The sequence below is a fragment of the Dermacentor andersoni genome, chromosome 2, assembly GCF_023375885.2.
Source record: "Dermacentor andersoni chromosome 2, qqDerAnde1_hic_scaffold, whole genome shotgun sequence".
NCBI lineage: Eukaryota > Metazoa > Arthropoda > Arachnida > Ixodida > Ixodidae > Dermacentor > Dermacentor andersoni.
Genome location: NC_092815.1, coordinates 90,536,894 through 90,551,189, shown reverse-complemented (window position 1 = coordinate 90,551,189; position 14,296 = coordinate 90,536,894). Strand labels below are relative to the sequence as shown.

Genomic DNA, 14,296 nt, shown 5'->3' with positions numbered 1-14,296 from the left:
GTTGGCAGTCAAACCCATAAAGATTGATAAGAGGATAGAGTTCTCGCGCTTCGGCAAAAGCCGCGCAGCTGGTTACGCAATACCCCGTGCAAGAGTAGTGTAGAACCCCCAGAATGTGGCATTCTGCCAACAGAAGATTGGAACATGCGGGAATAAAGGAACGAGGAAGTGCAGTGCGGAGTCAACATATTCTGCATCCTACCGGCGTTATTCAGGAGGGAGCGAAAAATAAAAGAGGTCGCCGATCTTCTACCATACGTGAACACCAACCCCGTGGCGCAACCTTTCTTTTTCTTTATTTACTTTTTCAGTTCTGTTTCGGGAAAGCAAGTTCTGCGCTTGTAGTTCGCTTCCCGCGGCATTTCAACACAGTATTAATGTCTGCATACGAATGTACGAATGTCGGTATAAATGTCCAATAGAAAGAGAGAGAGAGCTAAACCATTTTATTTTTTTCTGTCTGTAATTTTCCTTTTTTTTCACTCGGAGCTTCAACAAATGCAGTGAGCAAAAATGCCTCAATGCCCCAGTGGCGGCTAAGCTCAATGTCATAAATAACATATTTCTTGGAAAGAAATGTTTACGACAATATTTCGCGGCAGGTTCAAGGCGCGCAATGTAAATGTTTAGTCTTTTGGTTACAGCACACGATATCAATTCATTCAATCAATAAATCAGTCAATCAATCAATCAATCAATCAATCAATCAATCAATCAATCAATCAATCAATCTTTCAATCAATCAAAGACGGCAACTTTATTGCCGTCTTTAATAGACAGAGGTGGGGCTAAACGCGGGGAGAATGGTTTTACAAAGGTTCCTGGCCCCTTCGTTTTGGCTTACACAGCAGATGACACAGCGCACACTAATATTCTGTACGTTGAAAGGGACTGGCAAACAATTTTTATGGTACCCATTTTTTTTTTTTTTTTTTAGTGTCATGGAAAGCTTACCGGTCAGAGTGCCTAATCATTAGGTGCTAAGGCGAAAAACGCCGTGCAACATTTTTTATCAGAATTTTTCGATCTTCTGTGAGGATGTAGTCGTTCACTGGGAGCATGCTGAAAACAGTGATAGGTGAGCGCGATAGGGACTATACCCGTCGTTAGTGGGAGGCAGACGACATGTGCGGTCGTAGCTGTGAGAAAGTACTTCGCTTATCAAGCAGATGTTCCTGCGATTCATGTTTTCATAAGTGTTAAATTCTTCATACACCAATCGCTAGGTGCTATTATGGTTTCCGGTCCAACCGTATTTGCCATTAAGCAGTAAAGAGCGCTCTTTAGCCAAGCCAAGTAATGTTCCCCGAAAGCGAAACGACGCTTTCGCACGTGATACGCGGTTCAGCGTGTTGCCGTAGCCACGCGTGTACTAACACTGTAGTGCTTGCAACCATTTGCTAGTCGATGGTATTTACATCTCACAGAGAGGCCACACAACTCTGGGTACTTACTCGCAAACTCGCGCGCGTACAACAGCATGTGCGCCGCCAGGGATTGTGAAGCGCCTGTGACGCTATCTACTTCGTAATACGCATAGAATAAAGTGCAAGCATCTAATAATATACTAACTGCAATTTTAAGCAATAAGCATGCTGTACTTTTCACAACAGCCGACTTAAGTACAGTAATCTCATATATTACATTTGATGTACCAAGATTTCACCGCCACTTACTGTTTTATTTTTTTTAGTTTTGAAGACCTTGAAGTTTTGAAGACTCAGGAACGTGGATAAAAATAAATGGGTGGCTTAAGTGCACAAGTATACGTACCTGCAAGCGCGGACACAGAATGGAGGAAGTGGTCAAGAAAGTCGGCAACCAAGTACAGGGTAATTGAAAGTGTAAACAGACAGCCAGGAATCCTCTGAAAGAGAGAGAAACAAAGACAGAGAATTGGATGCAAAGAATGGAAACAAAACAAAAAAGGACCATGGAGATTTACAAGAGTGGAAAAAAAGAAATTAGAATGGAAAATCTGTACGATAATGCAAAGGGCAGTGCCTTTTTTGCTACATGAGGTCCGAGCTGATTGCCTGACGACAAGAACATACCGGAGCAAATATTCGTAACATGATGAGGTGTGTGTACGCTGCAGCAAAAATCCGAAGCGCATCCGAATGGAATGTGAAGGGATTCACTCAGTGAGACCCGGAGGTAACACGCATCTTCCAGAAGCGCTTGGCTTTAAAGTGGACGGAAGCAACAGCTGGTCAGCAGTCGAGATAAGCAAGAGACGTTTAGAGTATTGGTGGGAAAAAAGCGGGGCATAGATTGATACGACCGGATCCGTTACAGGCATAGGTAGTGGTGCAAGGCAGATAGAGAACTTTTGAGGAAGAGAAATAGATTAAAGAGATGCATACAAAAATGTACAGTATATCTGAGTAAATCAACCAGGCTAAGTGAATATCTGCCACCGCGCCGTTTTAAAGGGGATGCCAATAAATCATCATCGCCATCATCATGATACTTTCTTTGCGAGCTTAAAATTATAATTCCTACTCAAATCGCGAACAACGTGCTGGATTCTATAAATATAAGTGATGTTCATTTCATTTCTATCAACGGCTCACAACACATTCTGGCCAGTTGTAAGTCTCTTTAACAGAAATAGAGTACACGCGATGCGTACACATGCGTTACACAAATAACAGCACTTCACGGGCAGAGAAGAAGAAGTGTATCTGTTCCGTCGCTGTTTTTATGTGGTGCCCTGAGTTTTCTGGTTTTTTGGACATTTGCGGTGACCGTTGACGACGATTGATTAACAAGACGTCGGGTGAAGATTCAACGAGCCAGGCGCCTTACAGGTACGACATTTCTTTTTTGAGGACCTGGCTATTACCCTGCCGCTACGGTGGTCGGAAGCCGAGAACATCGTCACGAGCCTTATGCTGGTCCAAACGTAACAAGCCATATGAGTGATGCTACGAGCCGTAATGAAAAGCCTGGGGCCTTGCAAGCGTCACAAAGCTTCATAAAGCCGGCACGTTTGGTTCTCCACAACTCGGAACCAACTTAAGCGAATTCAGGAATAATGGCTGACGGTGAAGCCGAGAGCAAGAAACATCGATAGAAGACAGCAAGTACGACGATACAACATCGAATTATGAGCTACGTGATGAAGAAGAGATGTGTGAAGATGCACCATTTACTTTGGTCACGTATAAGAAAAAGCGAGCCGAAGGCACTCCGGTTGTCTTTCGCCCAACAAGTGAAGGTACTACTTTTTGGCAAGTAAATCCAAACCAAGCGTCTGCCGAAATAGTTTCCGCTGCCAAAGAAAAAGTACAGTCTTTCAGGACTTAGAGAAATGGAACTTTCAGTGTCAGCGTTGCTTCCTTAGCATCGGCGAAACGCCTTTTGATGCTCTCAAGTGTAGGCGGCCTGGAAGTCAAGCCCTTCATTACAGAGTCATCCACGCGAAACGTTGGGAAAGCAAACCATGTGCCTCTGCAGTATACAGACGAACAACTCCTAGACTTCTTGAAAGACGCAGGAGTTATATCGGCACGTAGACAGATAAGGTATTCCCGCCAAGAAGATGGAGCAGTAAAGTCAAATCCACTTCACGCTGTAATTCTGACTTTCAGAGACGATCGCCCTATTCCAGGAAGAATTTACTTGGGTTTCACCAGTCACCCTGTCAAGGAATACCTAGGACCAGCACTTCGCTGCTATAATTGCCAGAGATTTGGGCACATGGCGAAAACCTACCGCAGCACACGTCGATGCAAAATCTGCTCAGAAGATCATGACCACAAGGAGTGCAAGTCACTTCTTCAACCTAAATGCGCAAACTGTGCAGGGAACCATGCCGCCTCCTTCTCAGGCTGCCCTCAGAAAAAAGCAGCGGCACGAATGCGTCGACATGAACTAATCAATGGAAGACAACCGCGACGCAATGGACCCGCACCAAACCTTGAGATTATTCATCCAGAGCCAGATCACCCACCTCAACGGGCACCGGAACCACCACAGCCAAGAGCACCAACAAGCTATCCCTCCTCTAGACAACAACCAACAGTGCAATCAAGAGACCAATCAAGAGGATCACAGTCAAGCGCCCAGTCTTATGCATCAGTGCTACGGAAACCCAGACGACAACAGGCAGAAAGTAATACACAAGAAAGCTCCAGTACTCGCACACATTTCTCTCAGTACCTTACGCATCTACTGCAGAAGTAACACCAGCTAATAACGAACATACCACAGCATCGGTGACACAACTGATTTTGCCAATGCTTTTCGCAGCTCTTAAGGCAATCCTATCTGCTCTGCCGGAAGCAAACAACCTACCAGAAGTGAAAGCCTTGTTGCCTCTAGAAGCACTACAGTGTCAACAATCCGGGCCGAAACTGCGGCAGGCAGTACATGAATAACCGCTACAAAAATCTCCATATTTCAGTGGAATGCCAACAGTCTTCGAAGGAAGTGTGCTGACTTTCATAAACTGCTTGTGCAATACAACTTCCCAATACTTTGCATTCAAGAGGTGGCAATCAATGACGACTTTCGCCTCTCGAATTATGTGATATACAAGACTTCTCGTCAAGGTGCTGTTAGCAGAGTGCTCCTATGCGTCAGAAAGGACGTACCATCTTATCAAATACAGTCCAGTGATTCAGACTTCCGGGAATTCATCGCATGTAATGTATCCTTTGGCAAGCTCTGTATAACAGTGATTAATCTATATCTATAACATTCAAACCGGCTTTCAGTAGAAGCGCTAGTAGGTATCTTCAAAATAGCTCATTCTAATGTATTTATATGTGGCGACTTCAATGCACACAACATCATCTGGGGCAGTGATCATTGTGATGCACGGGGTAACGTTATTGAGTGCGCCATAGATAAATGCACTTGACTGTTTTAAACGATGGGTCGCCAACATTCCTTCGTGGATATAATTACTCAAGCTGCATAGATGTTACCCTGTGTTCACATGATCTAGTGAATGGTGTGGGATGGACAACAGATCTGGAAACGCGCGGAAGTGATCATTTTCCCATCCTTGTTAACCACCCTAGCATGCACTATGATATCAGGCGTAACAGCAGACTAACCAACTGGCAAGCTTTTCGGTACCGCCTAACGGATCAAATTAATCAACACGCAACAGTGAAAAGATTTACAGAATTTTTGCAGGATAATATGAACATATGCACAAAGAAAGTCCCAATTCCAAATGATTGTGCTGCAGTTGACGGAGAATATGAACACCTAAAAGCCATCCGACGCCGATCCGGAAGAGCTTACCGACGGAGCGGAAGTTTAGAAGCATACAGAAACGCTGAGAAAATACACAATGTAATGCGCAGACGAATGGAAAATTTAGGCAAACAGCGCTGGCGCGATATCTGCGGCACGCTCTCTCCTCACACGTCTGTCCCACGAATTTTTCTAGTAATTCGTTCTTTAAGCGGACCTGTAACACAGAGCTTCCCATTTCGTGCTCTCGCTGTAGCTCGGGACACGTGCGAAGTAATAGTTGCAGATGAATTTTGTGAGCTTATTTCCAGACCTGCTTTTTCATCGCAATGTGCAGAATTTGATATTTCAGTAGTGTTGGCTAAGCGAAAAATTACTGCTTGCTACTGGGCCCAACATCCTCAATTATATCACACTTTCACGTTAAGCGAGCTTCAATGTGCAATTGCATCATGTCGCCAAAAGTCCGCTGCTGGGGCGGACGGCATTACGTACAATATGCTAAGAAACCTCGGACCGACAGGTACAAATGCTCTCTTAGACATGTATAATAACTTATGGATAGAGGATACTGCACCTGACTCCTGGAAAGTCGCTCGAATCATACCAATTTTAAAACCTGGTAAGACGCCCTTATGCCTTGAATCCTTCCGCCCTGTTAGTTTGACAAGTTGTTTATGCAAAGTAATGGAGAAAATGATTGACGCGCGACTTCAATGGTGGTGTAATGAAACGAATGTGTTGTCCAACTACTTAGTAGGTTTAGGAAACAGAGATGCACAATGGATGCAATATTAGATATAGTAACCTGTGTGGAGCACGAGCGTGCACGTGGAAACATGACTATAGCAGTATTCCTAGGCATCAAGAGGGCATTTGACACTGTTAGTCACGTTCATGTTCTGCTAAGCATGTTGGAGCTTGGTCTGTCTGGCAGGTCCTTGCGATGGATTTCTGAATTTCTATCAGGTCGCAAAATATTTGTTCAGACAGGTGAAGGAAAGAGTGCTGAACATGTTGTCAAACAGTGAGTACCACAGGGAAGCGCACTCAGCCCCTTCCTTTTTAACTGCGTCATGGCTGATTTCACAAGAAGACTGCCATTACAGTTAAAGTTTTCACTGTATGCAGACGATGTGTGTATTTGGACACCTGGGTCTAATGCTCAACTGCTTCAGATGGCATTGCAAGACGGCATAAATATCATCAACCAATTTTTGAGAGAGAGAGAGAGAGAGAGAGAGAAATGGTACTATCACACGCAAAGACAGCTGTATTGCCCTTCACTCGGAGGCAGTTAAAAAAGTTCACTCTTAATCTGAAAGGACACCCTCTAATGATTGTCACACAGCATCGATTTCTTGGCATAATACTTGATAGGTAGCTATCCTGGGCACCCCACATAAAAAAACTCGAAAACGAGGTCAATGCCATAGTGACTCTACTTCGCAGACTTGCAGGCACATCATGGGGCGGATCAGTATCGTCCATGCTGACCGTTTACAATGGATTAAGACGACAAAAAATTGCGTATTCCGCGCCCATCTTACACGAACTTTCCCACACGTCAGAAGAGCGACTTCAAAGACATTTAGCTAGAGGACTACGTCTCTGTCTAGGAGTTCCACGAGCGACTTCTAGTTCTCTTGTAATAGCTGAGGCTCGCCAATCACCATTTCCAGTTATGCGAACTATAGAAACATGCCGGCATTATTTCCGCCTTCAAACCCAGCATAAAAACCACCCATTGGCTCTAGACATAATGAAACGAGATAGAAGTTATGTTCATATGAAAATTCAAGAAAATCTTCACATATTGCCAAGAAATGAATTTTGGAACTCAGACATCGAATATCCTCCATGACTGCTTACAGTTCCGAAAATCGAATTGTCAGTAGATGGGATATTCAGAAAAAGAGACATGTTCATTCAAGCTGCTCAACAACTAGCACTATACCAGATATATACGGTATTCAGGATACACACACGTCTATACAGACGGCTCCAGTACAGCAACCTCTTCAACTTCATCATTCATGATACCGCACCTCAACAAAGAAGAATCATTTAAGTTATCTCGTGCGACTTCGTCCACAACGGCTGAACTGTTCGCAATCCTATGTGCGATAAAATTTATAATGTCGGTAAGAGATGCACAAAAATAGGTAATTTTTAGCAATTCACAGGCGGCTCTAACATCACTCTGCAGCACAAAGGGGAAAACATTCAGCGACTGTATAATATATGAAACACTTAAAAAACCTCACAAAGTCAAGCGAAGCGAAACATGCAATAGCATTCCAGTGGATACCAGGGCATTGCAACATTCCTGGCAACACAGCAGCCGATGAAGCAGCACGACGAGCGCACCTCAAAGTTGATACGGCTCCGCTCCCAATATCAAAGAATGAATTACGCTGCATTATAAGCACAACGTCTTTCAAGATGTCTTGAAACACTTGGTTTGACCAGAATTCTAACAGGTCGGACTTATACCATATTGATCCATTTATTGAATTCAAATTTTCATTGTCACTAGACAGAACTATGGAAACCTTCATTCATCGATTAAGGCTAGGCACTGCCTACACAACTCATTTCTTACACAGAATTGGCCGAGCGGAAACCCCCGAATGTGATTGTGGATTTGTAGACGAAGATATATATCACCTCCTTCTAGATTGCCCACATCACGACACACCAAGATGCCGACTTAAATCAGCGCTAATTAAATTAGAACGCAGACCTTTCAGTTTAAGGAAACTTTTGGGCCCTTGGCCAACAACGGTTTTGCAGAAGAGCGCTTTAAAAGCATTAAAGACATTCCTTGAAGACAGCGGCATTGTTGGACGTTATTAGCGCTTTCATTGTTCCCTTCATTTCAATGTCACTGTATATATGCATCTGTTTGTGAATTATGTTATGTTGACTGTTCTGTTGTGACTGTATGTGATAATGCATTTACATGATGTATGTACCACTCGCTGACTAGACAATGTGTTATTAGGCGACAGTATCGTTTGTACTTTTGAGACTTTCATCTATATAAGTGTGGAGACATTTACCTCGTATATTGTATGTATCATATGCTCCTCACGTCATAGTCTTCCTGTGGAAACGTTGCGTGTTAAGTCCTGATGCTTGTGTGAAAAGATTATTAGATATGCAATCTTGAACCCTGTATGATGTATGACGGAACCACCCAAGATATAAGGAGCAGCCGGCGCCTTGAATTGTGCGCCAACGTCTCCTTATATCATATCAATAAATAAAAAAACAGCACTTCACAGGCACGCTGCTAATACTTACACAAGTTCATGAACTGCCGCTAATTACAGATAGCACAAATGCAGGGGGAACAAGGATATCGCTTAAACTAATGCGATAAAAACTACTTAATTTCATACTTTCAGTGACAAATATGCATCACCTTGTATGGTGAACCTCTGTTTGATCGTTCGCTGAGCGCATACATTCTTCATTATTGTTTATAAACAACTGGTTTTTTTGAACGGAAAGTCGTCCTTCCTCTAGATACGCCAACGTACTCTTCCGTTGCAATGAATTATGCGACTCGGTAACTTCCAGTACGGCGACCGTATCAAGGCTATTTCGCACATGTGCGCGCTTGATATCGTGCCTTCTAAGCACAATAAGAAAGCGAACGGTTCAGCTCATTCATCGCCATGGCCGTGAGTGTCTCTGGCTGTAACACCAGGGCATAGAAAGACGACTGGGAAACAATGAATTATGTTTGATTTATCATACATTCATAATGGTCAAAGGGTGCAAAAGTGGGTACCTGGTCTGATGTATGCGGATGACATAGTGCTACTAGTGGACAACGCAAAAGGATTACAGAGACTTGTGAATGTGTGTCAACGGAGCGACAAATCTAGTCCTGAATTTCAGCCCAAAGAAATCGGGAATTACGGTCTTTCATGAAGAGACGAGTGAATGCGTAGTAGCAATGCGGCAGCAAGCCATACCCATCGGCAAGCAATATAATTACCTCGGTGTATACATACACGGAGGAAAGACTTACTCAAGCACCCACTAAGTTAACATGTAAATGAATGAGAAGCAAAATGCAGCCATAATGAAACGTGGCGCGCTGTGGGGCTGCAATAAATATCAGGTGCTGCGTGGAACCCGCCAAAGGGTACCTTATTGTGCCTGTTTAACATATAAGCACAAACTATGGGTCTGGAAACATTTAATTGGCACTTTTATCACGCCTATAAATTCCTACTTCTATGTTGATGCCTACACTGGATTTTCAGTGCCTAAAAAACGCCTTTTCCCGTGTTTTGTCCTCACTTCGTTTTGTTTATAACGCGCAAGCAGACTAGACCATCGCTGTGAGAAGTGCTCAAATTGTTGTACGCAACAATACACTTGAAGGTGACTTAGCGTACTTGTGCGCTCACTTCACGTTATTAGCCTACATCATCGAGAAACTTGAATGCACGGGCACAGCTCTGACCCGGAATGCGGGGATCATGTTGGACGTTCAGGAAAGGTTCATAAGTACCCCCAATGAACCTGTTGTTGGCAGAGTTAGTTCGAAAAACCAATCTGCTTCGGACAAAAATCCTGGATTTTCGGTAAGGAAAGAACTGTCAGAAATTCCGGCCGGCGAACATTCTGCTATTCCAGAGGTCACTGGATTATTGAACGTTCCGATGTACAAGTATGCTTAGGTGGACGTTGAACGTTCTTTTGCGTATACAAACTAATACTCAATGAACGAAGGCGCGTCATGAAACCCGAAAATCTTCGGATGGTGCGTGCTTGTTGCTGCTTTCACAACTGTTCCAGTGGTGTCTAGTCACAATATATTTCAAATAAATATCGCAGCCTACGCGAATTGCCTCATTTCGTTTTCTCCACCGTGCTCACCAATACGCGCACGGTCCCATGCTCCCAAGTGACCATGGTTACATTTTCTATGACGGTTACGGATCACGCAAAATTTCTCAACAGGGAACGTTCACACATCACCCTCGCAAAAGCCATGCACTAAATCCAATTACATTCAAAATAAATTCTATTGAACCAGCATAAAATCAATATAAACACAATGGAAGTCGTATGCCACTTTTGTAAAGGCACAACGGGGTTTTTTCTTTTCTTTTTCTTTTCTCTTCAGGCGAGGCGAGATGGCTTGCTTCGTGCCGTTCCTGCTGATGCACCCGAGGCCCGCAGAGTCGCCCGTGGATCTGAGTCCCGACGAGACGCTCGCGGCCACCACGTCGTCCAGCAGCGCCAAGCCCGTGCCGGCCACGGGGCTCGACGAGGTGATCGCCGAGTCCACGGCGCGCACGGGCGCGGCCGTCCTGCAGGGACCGCCAGAGTGCAGTCCCGGTGGATCTGTGGACGTCCTTGGCGGCGACAGCCCCACTGAGACCGCGACTCCGGCCGGTTCCTACTGCGAAGATGAGCTCGTCCGCAAGTTCGACGAGGTCAACACCAGCAGCGACTGAAGCTGCGGAGGCTACGGGAAGCAGTGGCCATTCTTGTTGAATCGGTGCGGCTCGTCTGTGGCCAGCGCACGCGCCTGTCGGTACGAGCGTGCCAGTGGTGCAGAAATGCTCCGAGACCCAACAGCCTTGCCTCGTATGGAGTCCCCGTCAGACTCGTACTTTCCTGTCGTTCGTGACGCGACAGTTTCCAGCAAGTGTGATGCTCTGCTTTTCGTAATGCTGCTGCAGGCTCTCACGACAAACATTCAGTAGGGCATACCGAATCTGGCAGCTCATTCATCAAGAAGCACTTGTCGGCGTCCGATAACAGAAGATATCGTAGCTGAGGCTGTGTAGCGAGAAAAATGTCTACTGCATTCTTGAGCTTGCCTCACGTAGGCAAGCAGCTGCCTTTATTTACTTCCGGCGAGCTCGTCATGGTTAGAAGTTAGAAGAAAAAGACTTATACTGGCAACAATCGCAATCACAGTATTGTTGGCCTGCTTCGGCTCCTATGGAAACTTGCTGTTCTTTGCGCAAGCCCTGCTCCGCAAGGATAACGCTCCTTGGGCGACATCTTTGCAAAGCCGCGCTTGCGTGTTGTTCTTGTGAAAGGCTGTATAGGCGTCGATTTCTTCGGCGCAGTCGCGCGAAGTGAATCCTTCCTACTGGAAAGGCACTGAGATTTACAATACGCGCGCACTGCGAACTTGTACTAAGCTGTTTGCGCCAATTGGGGCGCTCGCTACGTAGGCGTGATTCTTTCCATAGTTGCGCGTGTATGCTAAAAGCTTCTCGATGTTTCTGTGCCGTCTTAAGAGCTGTTCAATACCGCGAATGAATTTTTGTTTGTTTGTTTGGTGCTTGTTGTGCTGTTGGTGACACGATGTGTTCGCTACTCGTGCGAGTCGAGAATATCCTACCAATGTCAGCATGTTGGCGCTTGTTAAATGCTGAAGCGGTGCATGCCTTTGTTTTCTGTCCTTCGATGGTGCTTATCTTGCACCAAAGCAGCGAGATTTTCGCGAACTCTCTGTGGAGTCAGTGACAAGCTTCGACTACAGCACGAATCCAGAAGGGAGCTGCAAACTACCGCACACTGTCGTTTTTGCGGATTCCTCCAGTTCTTGTTGACGTGAGCACGCAGAGGCGCTGCCTCTGCAGGCAATCTTGTTCTACTACGTTCGTTGTGAATAGCTGTTTATCTTCCTCGCGTTGTTGTCCCGGTGCCATGATTTGTGATCTTTATCATACTAACACGAGCTTATGGGGACCACGCAGTCTTGGACTAGCGCAGATGAAGAAAGAGCGATAGGATGGTTACGCTTGATGAAGGCTTTCGGTGATGGGCGTAGCCGACGGGTGATTATGTTGTCATCGACGCGTTGTGCCAAAATATATAAACATACATGTAACTGCCGTGATAAGCGCTTGCTTGTGGCCACAGCTGGGATAAGAGCGAAGACAAAACGGCTACGGAACGGTATCATGATTGCTGCTATGAGGTGCGAAAGACAATGAGTGGGTAGCGGCGCTGTTTTGATTAAGCTTGGATGTTTATTTAAGCGTCCCCGGACCATGCGTAACGTACTTCGTGATGTAATGTGACGTGCTTATCGCAGCTGCCCTCTCAGTACTCTTCGCTGTAACTTTGTATTTGTGTTCGAGGCATCCGGCAACCGAAGAAGCACGCACCTGAAACATGCGCACGCCAAGAAGCCCCCTTCCAGGGCTTCTTTCATTAAGCATTGTCTAGAGAAGTAGCAGTTTTTCTTCTCGATCGCTTGCCAAGAGTCCCAACAGATTCGTAGCAAGGCAACCCGCGCTGCGAACAAAACCTTTGTGTTGTGTTTTGAAATCAACTGCGTTTCGTGTAGCTGCCCGACTATGAAATAGTATGGAGCCTACGGGAACAATCGTGTCAAGCTCGATACCCCGCATTTTGCATACGGTGCTGCCACTTTGGTCTGAGTTGAGTGTGCAACGCTGACGCTACATTCACACCTGCATTTAGAGAGCCGCTGCTACACCAGCCAGGCGATGCCATCTCACTTTCTCTCTCCAGAGCAAACAAATGAAGGGGATCGCCGAGCGTGCGCAGGAGTAGACAGCGAGCCACGCGCTCTTTTTCGCGACTCCGTTTCATTCAGCGCTTTCCGGACGCAGAGGTCGTTCACACACGCAATTTCCTGTTGCAGCGTTGCTTCCCGAAAAGTTATCTATTTTGGCGTACTCTCGCCTCCCCCTTCCCCTCCGCCCTCTCTGCCCCTCAACCGTCGCCGCAATTATTTAAGCAACGGCGGGAGGCATAGCGCAAAGCTGATTTTGCAAGTGCCTGCACGCATGCTGCAGCAACGGGGTGCTATAGGTGCATACGCCAAGGCGAACAAAAAAGATTAACCTAACAATGGCGCAAGCAGATCATTACGCGAACCGCGCTTGCTTGCTGTCAGGCTGCTGTCATATGTATGTGAGTCACGAAGCGGACCATTGCCCCGTTCCCTCCGTTCTCGATTTTTTTACCTCGCGTCGCAGGGGCCGCAGGATTCCTCGCGTGTACATACATTTCTAAACCACGTGCCGCGTTGATGTCCGGTGACCACCGCTCTCTATATTTGATACGAAACACATATGGCATCGCGTCAACGTGCAGGCATGGAAGGCAAAAAAAAAAAGAAAAACACAGACAAGCAGCGTTTGCTCCCATCCAGATCAAATTCCAAGCAGCCGTCGTCGCTCGGCTAATGAGAAAAGTTGCCCGGCGCGCACCATTGGTAGGCGTAGAACAACAACAAAGAAGGTATGCCGCAGAGATGGAGAGAGCGCGCACGGCATATTAAAGCACCTTGTACTATACGGCCCGTTCTAGTCGGTCGCCTCTTACTTGTCGATGCAGACCGTCCCTCCTCCTCATAAATCATTCTGTTGGCGGCATCCGTGACCGCAGGAACGCGTGTGCGTGCTTCCCTATCCATTTCCCCGAACGCAGGCCCAGTGCGCTGACGCAACTGTTCCCCCGGGTGACATTGAAGCAGTTCGGTCGCACGCGGTTCGCTCGGCGGCGCGTCCGGCGCTAAGGTGCCTAACAGCCGTCTGCGACCCTGGCGGTCCGCGCGGCGATATTTCTTCGACCATGTACAAAAGCAAATGGCTTGTCTCGGCTGTCACCCGGCGGTGGCGCCGCGCTGGATTCTCAGCAAAGACGTGACGCGGCTGCCTGTCTTGTCGAGAGCCGACCGCCGCATGGCGGGGATGATATGTAAGGAAGGCGAACGGCACGCGCGCCGCTTACCACCCACGTTTCGCGAGAAGGAAGCGTTGTGCGCGGTTCGCTCGAGTTACGCTGCACTCGGGATTGTTTTTGGGATGGCTGTGCTGTGATTAGACTTACTACAACCATTACTACCACCGCTAATAATATACTGCACTGTACGAGTATAATGTGTATGCATACGCACTGTACAGATTTGAGGTGTATAGCTTGTACACATCTACAATATATGGAAATGGTTAGCTGATGTGTTGAGCATGTCGCTGGTCTTGTTGGTGGTAAGCGTGCCCATGTAACCTGTTTTTTGCACATTGATGTGGGAAAAGAAAAATGGGAGCCCAAGTCT

The 14,296-nt window shown here is 46.2% G+C and overlaps 1 protein-coding gene across 1 annotated transcript in view; it reads left to right on the top strand.

Moving 5' to 3' along the window:
* Window positions 1–14,081, top strand: part of LOC126541978 (phosrestin-2-like) — a 375,838-nt gene extending 361,757 nt beyond the window's left edge. The window contains exon 12 of the mRNA XM_072286138.1: window positions 10,367–14,081. Coding sequence (XP_072142239.1) covers window positions 10,367–10,700 — 334 coding nt within the window. The 3' untranslated portion in view covers window positions 10,701–14,081. The remainder of the gene's footprint in view (window positions 1–10,366) is intronic.
* The last annotated feature ends 215 nt before the right edge of the window (window positions 14,082–14,296 follow it).